Source organism: Anomalospiza imberbis, chromosome 6 (assembly GCF_031753505.1).
Source record: "Anomalospiza imberbis isolate Cuckoo-Finch-1a 21T00152 chromosome 6, ASM3175350v1, whole genome shotgun sequence".
In the NCBI taxonomy this organism is placed as follows: domain Eukaryota; kingdom Metazoa; phylum Chordata; class Aves; order Passeriformes; family Viduidae; genus Anomalospiza; species Anomalospiza imberbis.
In genome coordinates this window covers 61,667,812-61,693,514 of record NC_089686.1, presented here as the reverse complement: position 1 = coordinate 61,693,514, position 25,703 = coordinate 61,667,812, and the positions used below count along the sequence as shown (strand labels likewise).

Here is a 25,703-nt window from a genome sequence, read left to right as displayed (position 1 = left end):
AAGTTGTGGTGTCTGCTTTTCCACAGGGTGCAACAAAATAGTCCAAAGGCATTAACTTAATGTGATATAAAAGGAGATAAAAAAGAAACTCCCAAACCAAGTCCCAACTTACCCGAGTGCTATTTTTAAGTATAATTCTACCCAACTAGAACAAAGAAGAATGGGCCCCTCTAAGAACATTTTAACCTTTTGCTCCATGGCTTGGGACTTGGCAGGCTGTATTTCTCTACGTTTATCAGCAGGTTTCCATCTCTTTTGTAAAGCAGCTGATTCCCCAGTTAGACAACTACTTTCTATCATGTTACTAAAGGGTAAGATCTTATAAGTAAAATAATTACAGGCAATGTTCACATCAAGATGAATGCCCTTCCAGGGGCTAGAAAACACACAACGTGATCTTGATAGCCTCCAGAAAACTATAGTCTACTTCAGCATTTATTTAAAACCAAGTTTTCCATAAACTGGAATTAGGCAAGAATCCCATTGATCCACTTGAATGCTCAGACTGTTACAGAGATTTTTTTTTTAAGTGCCATCTTTTTACCTAGGAATCACAGGACTAGGTAACAATTGGCAGAAGAGCCCTCCAGAGCTCTTCTAGCCCAAAGCTCAGCCCGAACTAGATGGGCTCCACAAGGCCAGGTCCAGTTCAACACCTCCAAAGATACTCCCCAAGCTCTCCAGGAAACCTCTTCCAGTACTACAGCCCTTATGGCCATCTTATTCCCTGCCACATCTCACTGGAATTCCTGCCTTTAGCTCGGGTCTCAGCAACTCCAACAGACTCCAGCTCCGTGGCAGCCCTTCAGGCAGGGGAAAAGCTTCAGGGCAAATTGTTCACAAAGCTGGCAAAGGGCTTTCAGTTAGTTAAGTCTTCAAAAATACTACAGATCACTGATCCTGTTTTTAAGTTTTTTTCCCTAGAATTGTCAAGACAAACTTGAAATTAGGATGTAGCAACTGTGTATTTAATCAAAATAATCAAAATAATTTAATCAATTAAATTAATCAGATTAGATTAATCAAAAATCAATCAAAAATAAATTAAACAAAATTAATTAAATTAATTAAAAAAATATAAAACAAGAGCAGTTTGGCATTGCCCTGGAAGATTCATTCCTAGTTGTGTTTTGTCACATAGAAAGCTAAACAGTTACTCCTGAATCATTTACTTATTTACTACAAGCAGACTCGTTTTCCATATCAGGCTACAAATTTATGACTTAAGAGTTTTTGATGTTGGATTCTTGGCAGGATATAAAATAATTGCTTACCTGATGACATGAAAAATTTAGGAATCAAGCTCTAAACACAAGCTGGTTTACATCTCAGTATTCTTGCATGTTCTCAAGCTGATTTTTCAGTTCTATTAGGGTTTTCTTTGGAAGTGCCAGTAAATTGAATTTCATTGCTCTCCATTTGCTACAATACTTTTTAGTAAAAAAAAATTCGTTATTGAGCAGAATGACTCTCACTGGAAGAAAGTCTCATTTTTATTACTACACAAATACATTTCTGTTCCCATTCACAAGCTGAACTACTGAAATCATTATCAATACCAAAAGCAGCACTTCAAGTGGAAAAAATAACCTTTCATTTGGAATAAATGCCTCTTTGCCAATGCAAAACCATGGGTAATCCATTAAATTCTTCAGAATACTATAGATGGCTCCACTGGTGTTCCCACATCGTGCTCGGGTAACATTTCAAATCACCCATGGGAGATACTCAGGAAGCATTTTACTATTTCATTTTGGCAGTATTATAACGCCTTACCTGGAGTATCTCTTCCCTGAGGTGGCATACCATAAGAGTAAGTATAACTCCATTTGACAAACTCCTTTGGAAGAACTTTAAATTTAGACACCACGTTCCCAGTAACACAATATCAAATGAAATCAAGCAGAATTCAATAGAACCACCCACAGGAAGTGATTAATGTCAGGACAAGCAAACCTCTGGCTCCCTTCTGCAAAGCACTGCCACGAGCCTGGTGCAGCAAATTTCATCCCCACACACCACCTGCATCACCAGAGACTGTTGTGCTATATTCACAGTATGGTTATTGGATTTGTTACAAAGGGTATAGCTGCATTTGATTCATAAAAGTAATCCTCAAGTGATCCCAGGGCTATTGCTCTGTCTCAGAAAAGAGCCCAGAAACCTTCCACTGCGAGTCTGACTGCTCAACACTCCTGCATTTGTGCTGACTTCACCCACAGCAGTCCTGACATCACAGTCCTTGTGACCACAAAATGAGTGAATTTTCTGATGCACAGATTATTAACACCTTGTGGAAGACACTGTCTGCCAAAAAGACTCTCAGAGAGCTCTGGCACCATTACATGGGGGGATAAAACAGCTGCCTGGCATCAGCCATCTTACAGAGGAGGACCTGAGCCAAACAATTCAGGCAAGGGCTTAAATCGTGGCAAAACCACATCAGGGTCTTCTCAAAATCATTGAAGATCACTCTGACAAATATTAGGGTCTGTCTGAAATGAAGAGAAGAGTAGAACCACATTCTGCACAATAAGGGTGTGGCATGGCTTCTTTATGAATGCATCTGCTAGGAAAAAATGCAAACACTTGCACAGCATAATTAGCAAGAGTCTGATAATCGAAAATTAAGAGTCAAGTAGCCAATGTGTCACAGAACTAATCAGGTATCACCTGAAGTACTGGACCAAATTTACAGCAAGTGCTTTAAAACAAGGAGTCAATAAGCTGAAAGAGATCCAGAGACCAACAAAGAAGCAGGTAGAGCAGGAGTCGTGTGGAAACACTGGAAATTGGGCTTTGTTTTGTTTTTCTTTGTGAGTGAGAAGGCTGGAGGGGATCTGATGGTTATCTCTGTACCAAGTTATTAAAAAGGCATCAGCATTCAGCCATTCTGCGTGCCAAGCCACAGCAAGTCAAGGAATGCTTGACTGAAGTGGCAGAAAAGGAGCTCTGAGCTGGACATTGGGAAAATTTCTTTATGTATAAATAAACCACAAGAAATCACCAAGACACATTATTTATGCAATTCCTGTTATCATGGAATGTTTCTAGGAAGAGGAAAGGCAAACAGTGCTTAGGAATTCCAAAAGCACATTAGATTTTGTGTTAATTTTACAATTTATGGACAGTGCTTAAACCCCTTGTTTCCAGCATCCATGATTTATTTTATTTAAATCTTCTTTTGGAAATCATTCGGGGTTTAAGTTGTTTCATTGCTAAGTTTGATCAGGAATTCTGCAGTTAAATTTCAAGCTGGCAACATCTGATTTCATGTCTTTGGAAAAGTGATGAAATTTTTGCCTATGTCACTCTGTTCTTTCTTCTGTCTTATCCCCTGATACTCCTGTAACTGCATCAGGGGTTTCTTTACCTTACCAGTATTTAATCTCTTTGTATTACAAGGAGGACACGGACAGTTGGCATCCTTGCCCATGGAGCAGAGGTTGGAACCAGACAATCTTTAAGGTTCTCTTCCAAACAAAACTATTTTTTGAGTTATTATTTGGGGTATTTTTAAACAGGTATAACATAAAGAACCCATATTTCTTGTCTAAAATTGAAAATTTTAGGTCAAAGCTGAGCATATGAACATAGATGTTACAAAACAAACAAGCAAACCAAAGTGGGTCATTTCCAGTCAAGTCTGAAGGGACCAGAGTACACTTAGAAGCATTCTCACTGATTGATTTCATGCTGAAGTGGACAGAGGAGCAAAGCCACAGTACTTCCCATGGCAACTGTAAGACATGCCATGTATGTTTTTGTGGAGTAGAAGAAGCAGCTAGGCTGAAATGCACAACCATGCACCATTTTCAGTTTTTTCCCCGCTAAACAAAAGACCAAAACCTCCCTTTCACTCAATACATCTCCCTGAACTGCATATCCTGAAGATGTACCCTGAAGCTCACATAAAGCTCTTTTCTGGCTACCCCTGACTCACCCATTAATTTTAACTGCTGCTGTCAAATGGCCAACTGATATTTAATTTCTGTTCTTTGTATTTTGCCTGTCACATTCCATATTTGCATCTCTTCCATTCATTTTATCTCTGTCTCATAATATTCCCTTCAATCATGAATTATTCAGACCACTTGTCATTTTGGAATTTTTCTGATGCTGGATTTTTTTCTCATCAGAATTTACACTAGCACTTGTCCTCTAGACTTGCTTCTTACCCTTCAGTTGCTATATTTTCCCAATTCTCCATGTTCATTCATTTCCTGCTCTCTTCCATATTCTTCCCCACTGCTTTTCTACATCTATCCAGGCAATCCCATAGGTATTCTTGCAACATCATAATTTCCATGGTCTGTGAACAATGAAGAGGTGTTAACCTCAGAAAGCATCACATAGAAAACCTTTCCTACTTCCTAGGAATAAGAGATTTTGTCTTTACTTAGGATGCTTATTTCTTGGTATTGCATCTAATTTACCAATGTGTAACACAAATAGTTGTGAGTCAAACTTCTTCTCCAGTATGATACAGAGAGATCAAATTGAAGTTATTCATTACAAATAAATCCCACTTAAGTGATATGAAATCATGGAAATGTTACAGTTCTGCAAAAATGAAAATCAACCTCCTTGGCTCATTACACTTAAACCAAGTTTTACCACCCGACCATTGGAGTTGGAGGGCTGAAACACTGACTTGTAGGTATGATTCAGTTCTTCCCAAAAAGCCTTGCGCTACAATACCTCACAAACTGGACTTGAAAAAAATCCCTTGTGAACCTTGCATGTTCGATCTAATTTCTCATGGAATGGCAAATGTTAAGAAAATACAATCCATCAGAAATTAATTTGTGTATTATCACTGCCACGCATTGCTCTTCTGTTACATACTTTGCTCACTCCTGTGACAATGAGAATAGAGGGTGGCTGAATGACAGATCTTCTCTGAGAAAGGGTAATGCAGTGTATTGAAGGAGATTAATATCGTCAAGCAGATTAATCTAAAAAGCTAGCATTTGTGATAAAAGTACCTCTTTGGGAGTGTGGGGGGAAAGGGGTAAGGAATAAGTAATGCTGGAAAAATCCAGGAATTAAAACTGCAGTGAAACTGTGCAGCTCTTGCCTGTATTATGACATACCTTAGCTCATGATTTAAAACAAAATTGCCTATTAGGATATCCACATTGCAGCTATCTAGATTTTCTGCAGGCTGTGACAGCCTAAACACAAATTCATTTTGAACAGTTACTTCAGAACTTAGCAATCATGACTCTAATTTCCTTTTTCACAGAACATTCTCCAACAGATATTTTCTTCAATTTTTGCATGTGTAGCAGCAGGAGAAAGTCTACTATCACTATTCAGACACCTAAAAATTACTGTTCCAAATATTGCCTGAGTATCTGCAAGCACCCAGGAAAACACAGCTAAAATATTTAACTGGAATTTTAAAGCTGGATTAACATTAGAGTGTAATTCTTAAATCTGAGATTTAAAGCAGCTTTTCATCTTTCAGAAGTAGTCAGCCTTGTATTCACATTCCCAGTTAGGCACCACAAGCCAACAGAGAGCTTCAAAAGGTGCCTGTTCCAAGAAGAAAAGGCTGTTCATGATCCCCTCCACGAAACCCAAACGCATAAACAAGTGGTCTCTCCACCAGAAGATTTGTTTAAAGAAGATATTGGAAGGATCATTCAGAAAGACAACTGAGTTTTTTGATGTGACAAACGTTCTCATGCCAGGGCAATGAGTGCACAGCCCTGAGAGGAGATTCAGACAGGTGCAGAACAAATGTGCACACAGGAGGAACCAGCAAGGCTTTCCGCAAGACTACATGTCTCCTTCATAAAATCACTAGGCAATTACATACTTTCTCCCTCTCTAATTGCCTTCCCGCTTTCCCCAAAGAAACTGGAAACACTTCCTGCAGTTTTCCTTCTCTTCTGGAATCTTTTCTCCTTTTTGTTTCAATGGTCTCCAAATTCTGCCACCTCCTGGGCACTCTCTCCACTCAAACAACCCCTTCTTTCTCAGGCCTCACACAACTACTTTTTTCTACCTTCAACAATTTTCTCAGCCACTGCTCTGCAAAAGAAAATGTTTGTCTCCATCAGCTTGGTAAGGACACTAAAATGGGTTGGCAAAAGACAACAGAAGTCAGGTAAAGAAAAAAGGACAGGTAAAAGTCTCTGATGTGCTGCCCTCAGAATATCCAAATTACAGGAGATAGCAGTGAGGGATGTCAAAGCACACATGTGGAATACAGGAACCAAAAACAGAACATCCAAAAAGTTTCCCTCTCGTGGCTGCTCAAAAAACAATTGTTTGCCTGGAAATCATATTACGACTGAATTACCCATAAATGCAGATAGCTGATACTTTAAGATCAAGCAGCTTCTATTCACTTGGAAAATCAGGATGTAGCTGCCAAATTTAGATTGCAGCCACAACCTTTTACACAACACGTTGAAGTTGCCCTGTTACAATAAGGATCAGAGCCTTAAAGAGAAGCATTTTTTGCAGGAAACCACCTGTGACAAAAGCTGGGGATATTTTCACTACTGATTTAAAGAACACAATATCATTAACAAAGTGCAGGAATGGAATAATAACCTTATATAAAAGAGCATTCCCTTCTAAACAAATCTACAGCACACGGGCAAAACAACGCGTACAAACAAGCATTTCGTAACTTGAGTCAACAGGCATCTCTGAACTCATTCCTGAACACACAGAGCAGATCACCCAGCCCTCAGGAGAAGATCACGGAACATCACACAGAAGGAAAACATATCTGCTGTAGGTCCTGCTGGCAGACACCGGCACCCTCATGGCCAGAACACAGCGAACCAACACGGAGGAATCACATCCCATAGCAGCTTCCCATGCAGCTGCTCCATCCCACTTGGGATGTAGGGTCTGCAAAGATGCACTCGTGAGCGTTGCTTCAGTTTAGCTTTTTGAGGGAACAGGCAGCATCAGAAAGCCCCAGTGAAACTGCTCTCCATGTGTTTGTGACCAGCCCAGCCCCTCCACACCTCCTGTAGCTCCCCGGCTCTCTCTACCTCAAGCCCCTCCAACATCCTGCTGAAGCTCCCAGGCTGACCTGAGAGGATGACTCAGCTGGAATGACATTAAATCCTAATAAAGGCTCATGCACTGGACAAGGCAGCCCAGCTGGACCCCTGCCTCCCAAACACACGTGTAGAGCCAGCAGGCCAGCTGAGGTGTGGCTCCACAGAATGCTTTGTGAGTGCAATAATTCACAGGTTTTATTACGCCCTTTCTGGAAAGCCACATTTAGTAAGTTATAAAAAAGATCCCTTCCCTTATTTCTATCTTGAGAAAGAATCCTAATTGGCTAGAGCCAGTCATAAAAATTTAACCATGTTTCTGAAAACACGAGTGCCAAAGGGTAATGCATCGCTAATGGCTGCCAGTGGAATAAATAGCAGTTCTGACGTCAAAACTTTGTTACACTCCAATAACTGGCTCACTTGGGGTTTCAGGTACAGCAAGTTACATGCCAGTTTTAAATAAAGTTATAAAAATAGAACACACACTGAGCCATATTGCCACCATGCAGCCTGAAACTACATGATTTATGCCTAATAAAATGTTAACAAAGGTGACAGAGGGTATAAAAATAGTATTTTCTACCTCATAATATCCTCTTACTTAGATTTGAGAGGGAAAAATGAGGCAGATATAATTTTTCTTTTATTTTTCAGGACATATGGCCAAAATCACAGTAAGCAATTTTGAGTGGAAGTGACATTTAAAAAGTAATTATAATACCTTTACCCTGAAGATAGTATAGTAAAACCCGAGTTTTAAAAATCTGCATTACAATGCATCTCTGAGTCCTGCTTGAATAAACACATGAAGTAGCAAGGAGCTTTGTCTTTCCATGCCTTCTGTGGTGCAGCTATTAAACAAAATACCCTTCACTTGTGTCAAAGATGAAACCTCGGGCTGTGCCTGTACAACTGACAGTTTAATGGTTCAGGGCTTCAGCACCCCGATGATGGACAGAACCATGGTGCACGGATGGGGCTGAATATTTCAATTTAGGAACTTGCTTGAACACACAATGCTTAACACTGGAATTTAGGGACGTGGACCTGGCAGCAGCGCTGGGTTAACAGTTGCACTTAGAGGTCTTTTCCAACCTAAGCAATCCTACAGTCCTTCCTCTGCACAAAAAAAAAACAAGTTTTAGATGTGCAAATATGGCTGCACTCACAGGGAAGGGAAAGGACAACACCCTGAAGGTAACACAGAAGGCTAGAAAGAAGCTTGAAGAAATAGCATGAACTTCAGAGCAGTGTAGGAATAGGGATAATTGTCATTTTTGACCAGTGGGCTCTCCAACGTTCAGTTCAAGAACATGAAGACACTTACACCACTCCATACAGCTCCCAAGGCAGAGGGAATTCAAAGAGCTTCCACACTGCAGATCAGAGATCACACACAAGAAATCCCACCCTTGTAAAAGGCTGCTGACAGACTTACAAGTTACCTACACTGTCTAAATGTGGAGCAGGGAAGATCCAGGTATTCTAAGAGCTGCAGAAGAACGGGAGTAAAGTGTGGCACCACCTGCAACAATCTGCATTTGTAATCAAATTATCCAAGTATTAGCCTAGGAAATCTACGGTGGAAATTTCGGAGTGAGAAAGGAAATTTTGCCACAGGTCTTGCTCAAAAAACCAAGATTTGCCTACATATAAGTGAATGCAGTCAAGTAACCTGGAGGGGAGTGTGGCAAAAACAAAACAAAAAAAATCCCCTTGTTTCACATACAACAAAACTCGGTCTCTTTCAAAGGCACTAACTATCATTACTTAGATGTTTGCTGAATATTTACTCTTATTTGAAAGGATCACGAGGTTTAAGAGAGACACCAGAAGAAACCCTACCCTGCAGTCAGAAACCTTCTGTAGCTCATAGAAATGGATGCGCTCTTCCAGTCCTGAAATATTTGAAATATTAAGTGGCTTCCTGCTGTAATGGCAATCTCCAGAGAGACTTAGAAATAAGAGAGAAAAAGAAAAATAAATTACATAATCCTGACATCCATTTGAGTGAATGTTTTTGAGCAAAAGCAATGCAGCAACATTTGATAAACTGAATAATCATTGCACTAAATATAAAGAGGAGTGTTTAAGTTCTACATAAAGCTAAAACAAAAAAAATATTTATGTGAATTGGTTCTTTGTATTCCTTAAAAGAAAACAATTTTTATAGTATCAAGTGCAACCAATAACACTTATTTTTGCTTCTACAATTTATTTTCTTTGTTCATCAGCATCAACTGTGCCACAGGCTCCTGCTGCTTATTGTCCTGGTCAATTTTAAGCCCTTAGGTGACTTGTTAGCAAGCGATTTGGAAATGAGAAGTGACACAAAGGCCACGTAAATCCTTATTAATTATTAACCCACTCAAACTCCAAACCACCTGCAGTACCTCCTCAAGTAGATTACGGGGCAGAAAGACATCAGAAAGCCAAAACAATAAGAACATTCTGGTTCTAGTTAAAGGGTGCACTTTCTTTTTCATACAAACTCTTATTGGAATTGGCATTTAAGTTTAAAATATTCCAAGATGAGAAGGCTTCTAAGTTGTTAAACTTCCAACAAGTTGTGTTGACTTAGGGTATGAGCTAAACCAGTAAATTATAATTCCCTTTTCTCCCGAAATCATTTAACTCTAGAACAAAGTCAAAAGTATCAAATCCTCTCTTAGCTCAGGTAAGAGCACAGGCCAAGACACTTTTAGAGAGGGGCTCCACTTCCCAATAGAGCAATGCTTACTGAGAACCCTGAACCTCGAACCACTACTCTTTTTTCCCCAAACCTTATCACAGGCAGTAAAGAAACAAAATTCTAAGATGCCACTCACTCCCTGCTTTACTTTTACACAGCAACCTTCCAAAAATCCCCCCAATGATTCAAAGGAAAATATCTTATTTAAATCTTATAATCCTGTTTGAAAAAATGACTTTCAACTTATCATGAAGTTATTATTATTATTATTATTTACAGTACAGATTTTGCTTTGCTTTGTGTTTTTTTTTTTTTTTTCTTTTTCTTTAAAAGGCATATTCAAACAGCTTCAGGTCAGTCAAAATTATTAAAGGGTTTTCCACAACTGACTTAAGTTAATATTAAGAGATCATTTTTATACTTGATGTGTTATGCAAGTAACATTTCTCCTCTGCAGCATCTTTCAAAGACCAACAAATGAATTACAACTTCTATTTCTCAGAAGCAATTGAAACTTCACAGTACTAAGAGTATCAGAAACCATATTCATTTTATAACTTAAAAATGGAATTGAACACTTCATGAAATTAACCAGTAAGAAAGTGCTAGACCAGTTCAACACAGAAAAGAGGGAATACTTGTAGTAAAATACACAACACCAAAAATAAGGAATTGGTAAAAACCTTCTGGTAATAAGAAACAAAAGTATTCCACAAATATTTGTCACCTCAGGTGTCTCAGCTCCTGACGCAGCCACGAACAGATTTTGGAGGAATAACAGTGAAGGGTGCACGAACGGATTATTTTTCCTGGAAGCAATACAAGTGTCCAAGAGTACTTTTGGCCACTGCTCCTAGATCTAAGCTATACAGTGTCACCCTGCAATCCAAGTCTTCAGGCCAAGCTGCAAAACTGGTGATGGCAGCAAAGCAGAAATCACAGGACTCAGGAGACCTCAGCCTTTTCAGGGAACGGGTAAACAGGAGGCCCTCCTGGCACGAGAGGGAGCTCAGGACAACAGGTCAAACCCCGTGAGCAATTTCTGCCAGGTGCAAGGGAATCCACGGGAATCCACACCCCTGTGAGAACAAAAAGCCACAGCAGCCACAGCAAGACGCCAGCTTGCTTGAACAGGGAAATACTGACCATGCAGGACAAACCTCCAGAGAAATCCTGAGCTGGATTTAAGAACACTTCCATCTGCCTGAAGCAAAGCCTGGAAAGGGAAATGCCAGCAAGATATGGAAGGCTGAAGAATGGCACAGGCGACCCAGGAATTAATTTCACTAAAAAGGCTGAGGCAATTAAAGCCTTTGCCTAAGAATTCACTGGCAAAATCTGCCCCAGGTGCCCACTGTCCTAGACCAGGAGGGAAATTGCTAACACCACAGCACAGGAGGACAAGTGAAGTGGTCCCTGTCCCAGGGAGCAGCTGGACACGGACACGAGACCAGAACGTGTCAGGAGAGCTGGCCGATGTCAAAGCCCTGCCAGCTTTGAGGCAAATCCCTGATAACTGTGACAAAGGCAGTGCCATGGTAACTTCAAAAAAAACCTCAAGAAGGATTTTCCAGAGAACCACAGGCTGGCAAACCTTCCTTCATCATTACACGTGAAGTCTGCATGAAAACTATTACCCAGAACTCGAAGATCAAGATGAGAACAGACAACACAGAAATAAATGAAACTGACCCAGGAGTGCTTTACCTTAAATAAATCCAAGACAAAGTACCTGGCTCTGTAGATAACAGGTTAACAGCATATTTAATTCCATTTTAATACAGCTTTTGGTTTTTCTCCTCTATTACCTTGGAAGGGAACATTAGAGCCACAGACAATGCATGGGTGAAAAGCTGGATTCAAGGGCTGTCGGTGCCATGGATCGAGGTGTGACTTGCACCTGAAAGTCTAGCAGGAGGAGAGAGCTTCCTTCCAGAGACAAAATCCTGCCCGACCTGCCAGGGTGATCCAATTTTCAGTTGAAAACTCAAAAGCAAGATTCAGTAATTAAAGGGTTTACACTGCATCTCTGAATGTAGAATTAATGCATAAACATTTCTATGCACCATAATTATGTATTTATCTATTTCTATTAAATGTGCATTGAGAAGCTTCCAGATGGGCACCCAAATACTGACATTTCTTCCTGTAGCAATGGTTAGAGAGATAGACATTTTTAGTTCTGCACACTTCTATTTTTCAATGTTTAGTATCATATTAGTTATGATAATGAAAAATGGAAACATCCCTTTGAAAGCAAGAAATTCCCCTGATTATACAATGAGATTCAGTTCTTGTCTTAAGCCATGAAGTCACTGCACAAAAGGAGTATCGAATTTCTAGTTTTTAAAATTCAATAATGTTTTTTATTCACAGTTCTTGCTACGTTAGATCTGAATTTATAATAAACTAGTATCTCAACTAAAGAGCAATGAAAAAAGACATCAAATTAACACCAAAAACCTACAGAGGTTTCTTTTTCAGTCCGTTTTTTTCATCTCCAAAATATCCACGGAAACAGAACTCCAGGTTTCCTTTAGACATAGTTTTGGTGCCCTGTCCATCAAGTATGTGCCATGCAAAACAAAGAAACAGATGAGACCAAGAAGACCAGACCAAGAAGACCATGCCTGCTGCTCTATTCTGCTAAATTTCCTATAAAACCATAGTAGTCCAAATACCTGGGAACAGCAAGATGGAAATAAGCAGTGGATATTGCCTGGCCGGACTGGAGCAGAGCTTTCAGCACCCTCTCACAACAGCCTCATGAGCAGACTCCGGCAGCGTGGGCTGGAGGAGCAGACACTTCAGGGACTGAGAAGTGCCTGCACAGCAGATCCCAAGGGCTGTGGCACAGGGGCTGGCTGGAGGCCTGGTCCTGGGGATGTCCCCAGGGCTCTACACTGGTCCCAGTATTGTTTAACTTACTCATCAATGACTTGGACAAAGGGGCAGATGTCCCCTCAGCAAGTTTGCTGATGACACAAAGATGGGAGAAATGGCCCCAGAGTGCTGTGCATCCCTTCCGAGGGACCCCAACAGGCTGGAGAGATGGACAGAGAAGAACTGTGTCAAATTCAACAGTGGGAAATGCAGGGTCCAATGCCTGGGCAGGAGCAACCCCATGCACCAGCACGGGCTGAGGACTGACCTGCTGGAAAGCAGCTCTGTGGAAAAGGAGCTGGGGGTCCTGGTAGATGACAAATTGTCCGTGGGCCAGCAGCGTGCCCTGTGGGCAATGAGGCCAAGGGGATCCTGGGGTGCATTAGGGAGAGCGTTGCCAGCATGTCGAGGCTGGAGATCCTGCCCCTCTGCTCAGCCCTGGTGAGGCACATCTGGAGTACCGTGTCCTGCTCTGGGCTCCTCATTTCATGGAAGACAAGGAGCTCCTTGAGTGGTTGCAGTGGCGGGCTATGAAGAAGGTTAAGGGACTGGAGAATCTCTTAGGAGATGAGGCAGCTGGGCCTGTTCCCCCCAGGAAGAGAAGACAGAGGGGAGGCCCCTGTCAGTGTCTGACGGTGTCAGGGAGGGCTCAGGATGGGCCAGGCTCTGCTCAGTGACGTGGAGCAGCAGGACACAAAGCCACGGGCAGAAACTGATGCACAGCAGGTTACACCACAATGTCAGTAAGAACTTCTTTCCTGTGCAGGTGGCCGTGCCCTGGAACAGATTGTCCAGAGAGGAGTGGAGTCTCCTCACCAGAGATATTTGAGAACATTTTGGCACAACCCTGTGCAATGTGCTCTGGAATGACCCTGTGTGAGCAGGGAGGTTGGACAAAACCAGTGGTGCCTTCCAACCTGACCTATTCTGGGATTCTGTGGAATTTTCTGTCACAAGAATAACTTGAGAGGTCTCATCTACTTTGTTCTATACAGCAAATATTGCAACCAGCTCAAAGCCTGGTTTTATGACAGGTCATGTATCTTCTCATTATTACCAGCCATTTGACCTAATATTATTGTTAATCTATTTGAACACTTATAAGGAGTTATTTTGAAGGCAAAAGAGAAAACTATTTCAATCATGCATTCTATTTTGGGAAATCTAAATATTTTTCATGGTATGTTATGCTTTCCAAACAGGCAGAAATAAGATCATTTGAACCACACAAGTCATATATCACAACACCACAAGCATATATACCACAAAAATCCTCCCTTAAGCATACTGTGAAAGTAAACCCATTTGTGGGGTTCCCCCTCATTACCATGATAATGAATTCCCCCTCATTACCATACTAGAATTAACCTTTGCATTCAGCCTTTCCTTCGCTGCTGGTATTGACACATAGACCAGATTAACCTGAAGGACATGAATTTCTGCTTAAGATCATTTCACCCTACATAGCCAGATTTTGTTAGCTTGAAGTAAGAAGTTGCCCTGTATACTTTCAGAGCAGTGTCCAAGACAGTCAGCTCACTCTAAGTGAAATAAGCTTTGTTGCAGCATGAGGTTCAACCAAGTGGCAGTACTGATTATTCAAAGTGTTCACTCAGTATTCACACAATTCTGGTCCTGCTGCTTGGAAAAGTAACAAACTACACGTTCAGCTCTGCCGTGACACGTAATTTTTACTTAACTATAGAAAATTAATTTTACTTATTTATTTTTAGAACACAAAAACGTACTAGCATAATCCCATGCATCACCAGCTTTTGGCTTAAACTCCACTAAATGCCAGAAGGTATTGAATTTTAATATTGTACTCACTGGGTGCTAACATCCAGCCCAAGGCAGACTGCAGAACGGGTCGAATCCACTCCCATGTGGAAGTCACACATCACTCCAGACTGTAGTGCAAGGAACCAAAACTCATTCTGAACTCAGGTGAATGAGATTTTTTGCCTTGTCTTTTGCTGCTAATTACCCTGCTCCTTAGGAAGAGCCAGCAGTGATGAAGGAGCTGGGGATAAAGCACCACCTTACCCTGGCAGGAGATAAAATAATGCAGCACATCTGAAAGGGTGGGCAGCCACAGTGCAGCAGGGCATGCAACACAGAAAACCTGGGGGGTTCAGCAGCTGGTCTCCAAGCTGTGCAGAAGTACTTCCTAGGGTTTTTCTGAGAGGCAAAGATGCTGGTTTTCAGGAATAAAAAAAAAACCCCAAAGAAAAGGTGCTTTCCCAGAGAAGGCTTGGGGGAAAGGAGTGCTCTCACCTTCCTCTTCCCTCTCCCAGCCAGGCAGGTGGCACAGATCCTCTTGCAGGTGAATGGCCAATCGGAACATCACTGCCAGAAAGAATTTGGTTCTGGTTTTCCCATCTATATTTAAATATTTCAATGGCAGCAGCCTCTAGCTTCTCGTGAGCACAGTGGGGCTGACAGCATCAGCAGTATCAATACCACAGATGGTTTGTGCTGCTGAGATATGACCCTTGTGCTATTTCTTATAAACCTGTGTGTGCCAAGACCACTTAGCAGCCAGGACTGGCCTCAAACACCTGCACCAGTCAGTGGTGACAAGGCCACGGGCAGCTTCCTGTCCACCTTACTGAGGTTTTACACAGAAATTCTCTGAAATCTCTCTACCCAAATCTTTGCTTCTTGATCAAGCTAAGCTGATGTATTTTTCAGGCATCCAAATACAAAGCAGCAATTAACTGCCTGATTTTACTTTCAGTCCTTTCAATATTCTGTACCATGCTTAGCACAGCTGAGTCACAAAGACTAAAATCAAATTAAAATGCAAATTATGTTTATTATCACGACAAGAAAAAACAGAATTATGTAGTCAAAGTAATTCATTTTTATGGTCTATGTCACCTATATGCATAATCCTAATGCATCTAAGAATAATAGTATCTGAAGCCCAATGACTCAATCAGAAAAATCATCTGAATTTCTCTATACATTGTTATATTTCATAGTTAAGTGTGAAGCTCAGTTCTGCTACAAAAACCTGTTTACAAATATTTTCATTTAGTTACTTGTTTTCCTTTTTATCAAAGTAGAAGAAATAAGATTATGAATCACAGACTGTCAGCTTTTTTTTTTTTTTTTGGTTAATTTAGCCACTTAGTAAATCATGTTTATCTCAAACACCAGCATGTCTTGACCTTCTCCCAGTAAGTGACAAGCATTCTTTTGTCTACACATTGATATAATTTCCACCTTCACAGCAAACTGCTGCTGTCTTCTAGCCTCAACAATTAGCATCTACCTACTGATGAAATCAACTTTTGTCTGTGTTGATACAAGAAGGAGTATTTTAAAACAGTTTATGTCCTCTTGATTTGTGCAAAATGTCTTAATGCCTCCTGAACAAAAATAAGCTAAATATGCAGCCTGGTACAAACTTGCTAAGGAATATGAAAATACTATCTTCTTATCAAGACAAAAAGATCTGTAAACAACCAGGCACAAAAGCCTTCTGATTGGCAATTATTGCCTTCCTCTCTGCCTTTTCATCAGAAAGAGTTTTGCTATTATGAAAAACAGAATTTTAGAAAATATGGAAGCAGTATTGTATCAGTGTCCTTTATGAAGCAATGATTATTTTTATTAAAAAATTGAACTGTAAACCCTTGAAGATATACCCAGAACTCAACTGTTCATCTCGAAATAAAAAAAAAAATGCTTAAACTGTTTGTAAGATATTTCTAAATATTTCTGAAGCATACATTATAAAATGTTGGTAATTAGAATTTAAGTACTAGAATCATTTACATGCATTTTAGTAATGAGATGGTTACAAAAGCTATATAAAAGTCCCTAAGTCATCCAAACACCTATAAAAACTTTATCATCAAAACCAAGAAGGAAAATTGGCTGAAAGAAAAATCTGATGTCTCCTTTAAAGATCAAAAAAGTCCAAAGATTATTTCAGTGTGATAGCTATTTACTTGATAGGTATTGAAAACATTTTTTCCTTTTAGAAAAAAACTCTACAACCCAAATTAAGCCTCAAAGAACCATTCTTAGAAATACACTTTGTTTAAAAGCTGTAACAGTGAACTTTAAAGATATTCTGAGCATTTTTATACCAGACTGATACAGATGAATTAAAGAATAAGAACATAATGAACATGTCTGAAAGTAGTACTGATTAAAATAACACTTGACACTGCATTGATGAAGTCAAGCTAACAGGTCCTTAAGAATAAATTCAGGACATTTGTGTTAAAAAGGAACTCCAATCACCCACACTCAGCTCCATCTCCTTAACCAAGACACAGAGGGGTTTGCATTTGTTTGAAATGATCTCAGAAGCTCCTTGCCCCTCTCTGCCAGCTTACACCATGGTCCTCTCATCCTGTACCTGTCAGAACCCTCAACACTGAGACTTCTGAGCTTTCTGTGCCGAGGGGCACAAGCCCACAGCAGAACGCTGCATTTGACCTAAAGCTGTAAAAAGGTTCCCAAAGCTGATCAGCAGCACCAGGATTACAAGTGTGGAGTTGGTTAGAAGTGTATAATATCACAAAGTGAAAAACTTAAAGTTTAGGGTTTTAGAATATAGTCATTAATATGAAGTAAAATAGAGGTTTTAAAATGGAAACGAATTATTCTTTACTTATTTGTAAGTTTAAATATTATTTTATACTTAAACAAAGAAGTGCGCATTGTGGACTTCAACTAATCAATTAAGTTAAAAAATAATATAATCTCTTAATGTATTAACTTAACCTTAACCTTATAGCAAAAAAGAATTAACCAATTTATACCCTATTAATAAAAAACTACAGAACTCACTACTGTAAAACAGTAAAAAACACTAGTAAAAAACAATAAACACCTAAATCGAAACACAAACGATCATCTCAAATACCTTCAATCCTAACCCCAACAAAAATTAAAAAAAAAAAAAAAAAAAAAAACAAAAAAACAAAACCAAAAACCCACATGTAAGGAGTTAGCATTTCAGAGTATCCCTAGAAACACTGATGACTGTGAAACTGTCATGAAACTGTGACTAGAAACTGTGATGGACGAACACCAGCTCATCCTAGTGAGTGTTTCTTTGTTTCTTGAGCTACATCTGTGCTCTAAAAGGTGCAGCTTCTCTGGCCAGAAAGGAATGGAGCTGCCTAACCCGTACCTCCATTGTCAGAGGATGTCTAAAGCTGTCCAAGATCATTGAGATCCATCAGCAGACGGATCAAACTGATGGGTCTGAAGCGTGAGGCTGGACCAGACATCCTGGACATGCTGAGCTCTCTTCCTGTGGGAATGGTTTTGATATTGTGTCACAGTTTGGGAATGGCACTCCCTGCTTTGGTGTTCCAAACCACACACTGCTTCCTTACCTCCCCTTCTGCTGATGCCTCAGGTTTAGCTTTTCTATTTCTCACATTCTGCTTCGGTGTGTGGGTCTGGGCTTCACACGAGAGGATGGTGAGCTCTGCACAGAGCAGGGAGACAAAACAATTCCTGCTCCAGCTGGGCACCAAGGACAAGTGACCCAAATCTCAGCCCAAGAGCACCAACAACGTGGGCTGGAGAGAGAAAAACAAGCAGGATGGGACTGCATGGGCTAAAGCTGGAATGGGACAATGAACTCCAGTGTGCCAGTGGAGCAGAGCTGATCACAGTGAGAGCCCCCGGGAGCGCTCGTGCATTTTGGGACCATTTGGGTTCATCTTGGGTGCAGCCCTGGCTGGGCTCTGGTGCTGCCCAAGGTGGATCCATGGAGGAGATCCTTTGAATAAACTCCTGCTTTATTCTTCAGCTCTGCCCAGCCTCTGCTCCAGGGGATTCCCAAGGCATCACTGCCACCCCCTCTCCCTGCAGTGGTGTTGTTTTTTTAAAAGTTTTAAAGTTTTTGTAAAAGTTTTCTATATTTTTTGATGTTTACCTATTTCTACTACAGTTTCTCACACACTGTCATGCAAATAATGATTGTTTTGCATTCTTCCTTGTAAGAGGAGAGGATTGATAAACTGTTAGTTTGACCAGTGTGGTTGGAGAGGGGGCAATTCCATCCTCCAATCCACGGTCACTTTTAAAATTCTATATATTACGAAGTCAGCAATAGACTTCCTCTCTTTTCCCTCTTTTCCATCTAGCCTGAATGTGTGAGTTATTTCGTGTTGCAGTACAGCACAGCAGGATGGAGAGGAGAACTGAAGGCACACCAAAGATCACAGGCTGGGGTGAGAACAACGTACTGGAAGCAGCAATGAAATAAGAAAACGAGCAGCACTGGCAGCAATACCACCAACAGGGTGCACAAGAGAGGTGAACAACTCAAACTCCACATTCTCCTGCCCTCCCATCCACAACTGGGGGAGACCCCTTCCCTTCCCTTCCCTTCCCACCCCCTGCCCAGGATGTGGGGCGCTGTGCAATGACATCCAGGTCCTGGCCATGCCCCTCCTGGCCACTGCAGAAGGGAACCTGGCTGGAAGCAGGATATATTGTAGGAGAAACTAAACCAAAACTAAACTCCATGCTGATAAGTGCCGGTTATCCACAAAACTAAACCTCACTTAATGCACAACCTCCCTCTTCCAAGATTTTCCTACTGAAATGATAGCATTGAGCAGCTTATTCAAGAGCACTCAGATCAAAATGACATTATGTTTTGATACAGAAACGTGTTTGGCTTTCCTACTCAAATCTTTTGGGAAACAAAATAAGTGCCATTAAAGTAACATTTTAATATTAATAGCATTTGAGGGTCTTTTAACTACTCTCCATTGAATTTTTCCACCTCATATTGAAGCTGACTCACTTATATTTGTTGCCTGCATTTGAGAGACAGCAGGATGATGACATACATGGAGAATTCTTTAGAAAGAAATAACCCTCTAAGTAACTAATTAAATATACTTATATGCAGTCAGGGCACCATTGTAATGAATATGACTTGATTGCACATTAATTGTCTTTATGCAACTACAGTTAAAAGCTAAATAAAAATAATATGTAGCAAGAAAAGCAGCAATATATAATACTCAGCTACAACTCATGAGCACATAAAAAAAGCTTATCAAAATTGGAAAAAAGGAGCTATTTTTAATAGCACTGGGGAAAAAAAAAAATCTATTTTCCCCAGAGCATACAATGCACAGCTGATCTATCACTTTTCTTCTGCAAACTTTGAGTAACTCTGAAAGCAAAATCCACAAGCACCCTCACACCTCCAAATCACTTTAAAACTCTCTTTAAATGGTATGTAAATTGTATGAGGAATTCTATACTATTTAGCCATACTTTTGAGGTACAATTTCTTATTCTGCTCAGAGAATCACAAAGCACATATTTTTTTTCCCCTCTGCACTGGCTTTGCATGGGTTTTTCCTACTTAAAATTTTTCCATGAAGTTGGTTAATTGCCAGATTTCAGCCACCTCTCCAGCCTCTTCCTTTCAGTGGGCGTGCAAGGGTTTACTTGTACTATCTATTGCTACTGACTGAATTTTATCTGGTTCTCCTGCATCCTCAGCAGCAATTCCCAAGTTGGTGGCTTCCCCAGCAAGCACGTCAAAGGATTCCCACCCACACACTGAATATCTAACAGACCCTGACCCATTTTTGCCTTATTAAAGCAGCACTACATATTTTAAAAAAATAAAAATAATAAGCAGCAACACTAAATGAATGTGAGGGCTGCAGCTGGAACTCCTCTACCCTCTTCAGCTTTCAGCTCTGATAAAATCGCCATCAAAAAACAGCGACACATTTAAAGTGCAAACATCAAACGCATTTTTCCTCAGTTTTCTCCTCCAGTGACTTATTACTCCAGCTGTCTTTCAGTTAAATACATGGAGGATTTCATTTATGACTTCTGAATATAGAAAAACCCCTTAATTTAGCCACCTTTATCTCCTCTTGCCACATCGGCTCTGGGCGTATTGCGCAGAACCACAGAAATGCTGAGGTTGGAGGGACCTCTGGAGATCACCCAGTCCTACTGCCCTGCCAAGAGAGGCTCACCCGGAGCACGCGTGCACCCTTCATGCAAAGAAGTTCTTCCTCATGTCGAGGTGGCACTCTTTGTGTTTTAGTCTGTGGCCATCAACAAACAAAGCCACATAGCGAACAACAGTTGGGACTACATGATTTTACCAAGATTATTGTCATCTAACCAGAACAAGCAATAACACATGCAGCACTCTGGTTTCAGCAGGGAAAAAACGGCAACAGAAAATTCAGCTGAAGCATGACTTGGAGTTTGCCCATTGCACTCACAGTTTCAGCCAGTGGCAATCAGATTTCACCGGTGGTGGTCACAGAGCAGCCTCTCCCCCAGCTTGGTGCTGTCAGCCCCAAAGCTCAGGAACCACTTCAGCGAGTCAAATCACCTGTCCCTACACAGGGCTGCCCAACAGAGGAGTGCAGGAAAGCCTAGAGCAGGCGAAAGTGGAGGATGCCCACAGTCCCGTGTTGCAGTTATTCAGTGAGGAGCACCCAGGGCTGTGCCCCTCACCCAGGGACAGCCCCACTTCTCTCTTAGGCTGCAGCTGCATGCTGCCACTGCCATTCCTAAGGCAGCACCACTGCTCCTGTGGCTCCCTGGTGAGCCAGGCAGCTATTTCATCTGAGAGCAGACCTGGCCAGACACAGATGTCAACTGGATGAAGGCCCAAGCTTTTGATGCCCACACGGATTTGAACTGAACTGATGCTAGGTTTATTCGTAACACGGTGCAGAAAATGAGCAAAAAAATCCCATCATGTAATATAAATAAAAATCCCCAACTATCTTTTAATGAATACTGAAACAAATCCATTTATTAAAGCTCTGTATCTCAGAAACAAGTCCCTTATATTCAACTAATTTGTAAGCAAACAATGGCTTTACCTGTTTATAAATTACATCCTTATACCTCCTTTCAATCTGACAATGGTTTATGCAACTGACTTCCCAGGGAAAGCAGATTTATAGTTAGCACACCTAGAACATTCTTTTGCCATAAAATTTAACACAAACTATTATAAGAAAAGATAATATTTACCTTATGAAAATGGACTCACCTGTTCTTTCTAATAGGAAGGACAGAAAATGAGGGAAAAAGACCAGAGCAAATAAGAATAAGGCTCTGTATCCTACAAAACATACCCAGTCATCTTTCACTGAGTAAGACTTTTCACCAACACCACCATGTTATTTCAGGATCCACTTCATTCTAAGGATAACTTGCATCCATAAAGGTAGACACCAGCATCAAAAATGAGAACTAGGAGACCTCCTTTGTCTATTAAACCATAATGAGTTACATCAACTGCTACACAAAGTTCATCTTTTCAAAGCAAGCAGAAAATTACTGTCAATTATTGGCAGAAGAGCACCCAACACTTGTAAAATCTCTTCATCTATCTGGAAAATGAACTTTTCACATCCAGGTTTGCAGAGGATACTTTCAAATAAACTTATACTGAGTCGGAGGACTGTTCACTGTTGTTTTATGTTGTGTGAGTGTTTCTAAAAGACTGTTTTTTCCCATGACAGAAAGAACAGAAGACTTTACAACTCCCATGACATTTGGCAGAACATGTTTGCAGGCTTAGTTTAAAAGAAAATGAACTTTCCTTGACACTATTCTCCACAGCATTCTGTCAAAAAGAGGATTCTCTGGAGCAATAACAGTGGGGAGAGGCATCCCACAGATGTGTAGGTATACACTGCATGCCACTGCAGCCCAAGGAGAACTGGAAATTTAGAGAAGTATATCTAAGTGGTCTTAGAGAGTAGGATGGCTAGGAAATAAGCCACGCTGGCCTGGCACATTTCTCCCACCGGGTCTGTGTCAAACACACTTGAAGAAAGCAGTGCACAGTTCAGCCCTTCACCCCAGAAAAGCTGAGGAACACCTTCTGCAGTGCTGAAATATTACTGCTGCTCGGAACCTCTTTCTGTGTGGGACAACACGACTGAAGAACCAGGTGGTTTCTTATCCACCCCTGCCAGATTTCTTCTTACTGCAAATATTTGCTTCTGTTCATGTTAAAGCTCTTTTTGAAACAATGATTTCAACCTGACAGTGAGTATGCTCTCCTTACTACCTCACCTAAATTTCTTAAGTCTTGACTACTTCATGTCATTTAATTTTCTATCTATGTATTTTTACTTCTTGGTCAGACTGAAAATGTGATTTTCTGAAAAGCTCACATTCAACTCCATATATTGCACACTTTTGCACCAATGCACTGATGCTCTGACTGGGTCCTTTCCTGAATTAAATAAAGGAGCAAGAACTTGGCAGAACTAAAAATTATGTGGAAATTTGCACTTAGCAATTGTTCATTTAGCAAATTCAGCACTCTTATTTAAAAAGAAAATTGAAGCATAAGCTATACACAGAAATTGTAGCTTATTAAATTGTTCAGTAGCTTCTAAAGCCAGTGGCAAAATACTTAGCAAACCCAATACTGAATTACAATTATTTTGGGGTTTTTAAAATTAAAATATTCATAATCTATATTTAAATGACCTAATTATTTTAAAACATATTATTCCATCATTTTTGTGAAATATGCACCACAAAGGTATGTTTTTGTACTACTCTGCACTCAGAATCATCTCAAGGCAAGCAGAACACATGAATCTTTTTTAAATCTCTTTTTAAATATAAAATTAGCTACTTGATGCCTGCTTTTAAAACTACAAAATACACATTTACTCCAAAAACCTAAGAAGAAGCTGCATGCAAACACTCCTAAACAAATTGAACTGGATCTCCCGTTCAACAGGGTGCACAGAGCACAGAATGCTATCCCACAATTAGACATTAAAACTAAAAAAATGTATTAAATTACGGATAAAATACCAAAGTACCAACCCTCTCCCAACCATATTTATAACAGAGGAGGAGACAACTTACGGGTAGGCTTGTGCAAGCTGCTGAGCTATTCTGTGAGCTGTGGGATCCCTGTCCAGGGCATACACACTGATGTCACTGGCTCGCTCCAAGAGAGCTTCTGTGTGACCTCCAGCTCCAAAAGTCATATCCAGGAAACGCTGTGGAGTGAGAACACAGACACCTTTCACCTCAGAGCAGCGACGACCTGATGGCTGATTTAGAGCTTAGCTGGAAAATCTCCCTCATGTCCTGGAGGAAAATATACCATTGCCTTTTTGGAAGTGGTTTGTTTTTTGGTTTGTTTTTTTTTTTTTTGTTTTTTTTTTTTTTTTTTTTTTGTGCAGAATTGCAATTATGTCAGAATAATAGTTCACCAAAACAAAACAAATCTAAAAATAAAGAAAGAAAACCGAACACCCACAAACAGATAAATAAAACCACCAAACCCAACACTACCAAAAAAAAAAAAAAAAAAAAAAAAAAGAGTCAGTAGAACTTAAAGCTGTGTTAAGCCTTCTTTCCCCTAGAAAAGAGCAGCAGTGTTTCCAGAAGCTGCCCCATGCCCCCTCCTCCTCTGGCCTGGTACCTGACTGATGAAAAGGCAGGAACTGTTGACAAAAATAACTGGCTCTTCACTCAGCAACGCAGCACTCGTATGACTGCAACTCCACTTTGGAAATCTTTTCTTTCCCCATTACCAAGTAGCTGTCTGCAATTCTATAGTCTAGGGAATGCATACTGGAGCACAGAAAGAACAGGATTTTTATGGTTTCTATGACACTGTATCTAAACCAAAGTACAAGTGTGACTGACTCTCTGCACCTTGGTGTTGCCACAAGTTTTTTCTCTCACTTGATTGAGCTGACCTCTGTTGTCTGGGGGAAACTCAAGATAGACTTGAAAAACAAATTCTCCATATACTTCAATATTCATCTCTGCATGGGGTTTTTCTCCCCACGTCTCAGATTATTTTTTTTTTAAGTGAAACAGGTGGTTCGTTTTATTTTGAAGACTACTTATCAGCTACAATCGTATTAAACAGAAAGTAACATGAACGCAACTTACTCTCACAGCCCAAGGGCAAAAGCACCTTTCAAGTGAAATTTTCCCATTTAACTCTACAAGGAACTAAGATTCACCCACAAATTCCTTTGGATAAGAAAAGAAATTCAAAGGCAACGAAGACCCCAACATTTTTCCGGAAATACTTTTTAGAAAACAAAGGCTTTTATACTAAATTACCCCCAAAAAAACAAAAAATATACTTGTGAGACTAATAACATAACTCTACTGTGGCTGAAAGTAAGGGCAAATTATGAGCCTTTAGGATCCTTAGGCTGCATTATTTAACAGAGATTCCTAAGCTTATGCTCTAGAAGCAAAAGTTTCCTACAAAGCTATTTTACTTGATTTCCTATTTTACAAAGCTAACAATGCAAACAATTTAGCTGGGTGATCAGCCAATATTAAATTGCATCACTCACATGGAAAAATGAAGCACTGACCCAGAATCTTTTTGTAAGCAGTATTTATAAGACAAAACTAGGTTACAGAGGACATACCATCCAGTCTACACAAATGCTGCCACAATCTATTTAAGCATTCTGATTTATCTTCTGCCATAGCAAAACCTGAAGTATACTCCTTGAGGCCAATTTAAAAAACACAAAACTGAAACAGTTAAAAAATTTGGTTGTTCCTTTAACACAACTGAACAGAAGAATTCAGCTAGATTTTAAATATACTTGCAGATGCTAAAAATTCCGAGCATATTCTCTGTAAGTTCTCACATACCACTAAGATTCAGAGAAGGTTTCTTGTTAAAGATTCCAATCACTTTGGCTTTTCTTTGCATTGTACTGTTACTTTACTACGCCCATAAAAATCCAACACTGGCTACTGAGTGGGATATTAAACTAATTAGCTACTTTTTTATTATCTCCCTTCAATGAAAATTATTAATATAAAAGTGTAATTTTTCACTCTGCATTTAGCTAAGAAAATTGCAAAAATGAACATGAATTGTAGAAAACATACAAATCCTCCTAAATTACTTTTAAAATTTCCAGGGTATATCTGTTATGCTTTGATTTCCACTCAAGTTATTTCCATTTAATCCTTACCAGAACTAATGTACATAAGCAATGAACAGACCTCTAGCTTTTATATTCTAGTTCTGTAGGGAAATCCATTTGGCAAATCCCTTTAGAAATATGTGGAGGAGCAACAGA

At 40.1% G+C, this 25,703-nt stretch overlaps 1 protein-coding gene across 1 annotated transcript in view; it reads right to left on the bottom strand.

Annotated features, from left to right (window-relative positions):
- The window catches only part of METTL15 (methyltransferase 15, mitochondrial 12S rRNA N4-cytidine), a 75,681-nt gene that overhangs the window by 21,963 nt on the left and 28,015 nt on the right, over positions 1-25,703 (bottom strand). Inside the window, exon 2 of the mRNA XM_068194821.1 lies at positions 23,494-23,630. Coding sequence (XP_068050922.1) covers positions 23,494-23,630 — 137 coding nt within the window. The remainder of the gene's footprint in view (positions 1-23,493; positions 23,631-25,703) is intronic.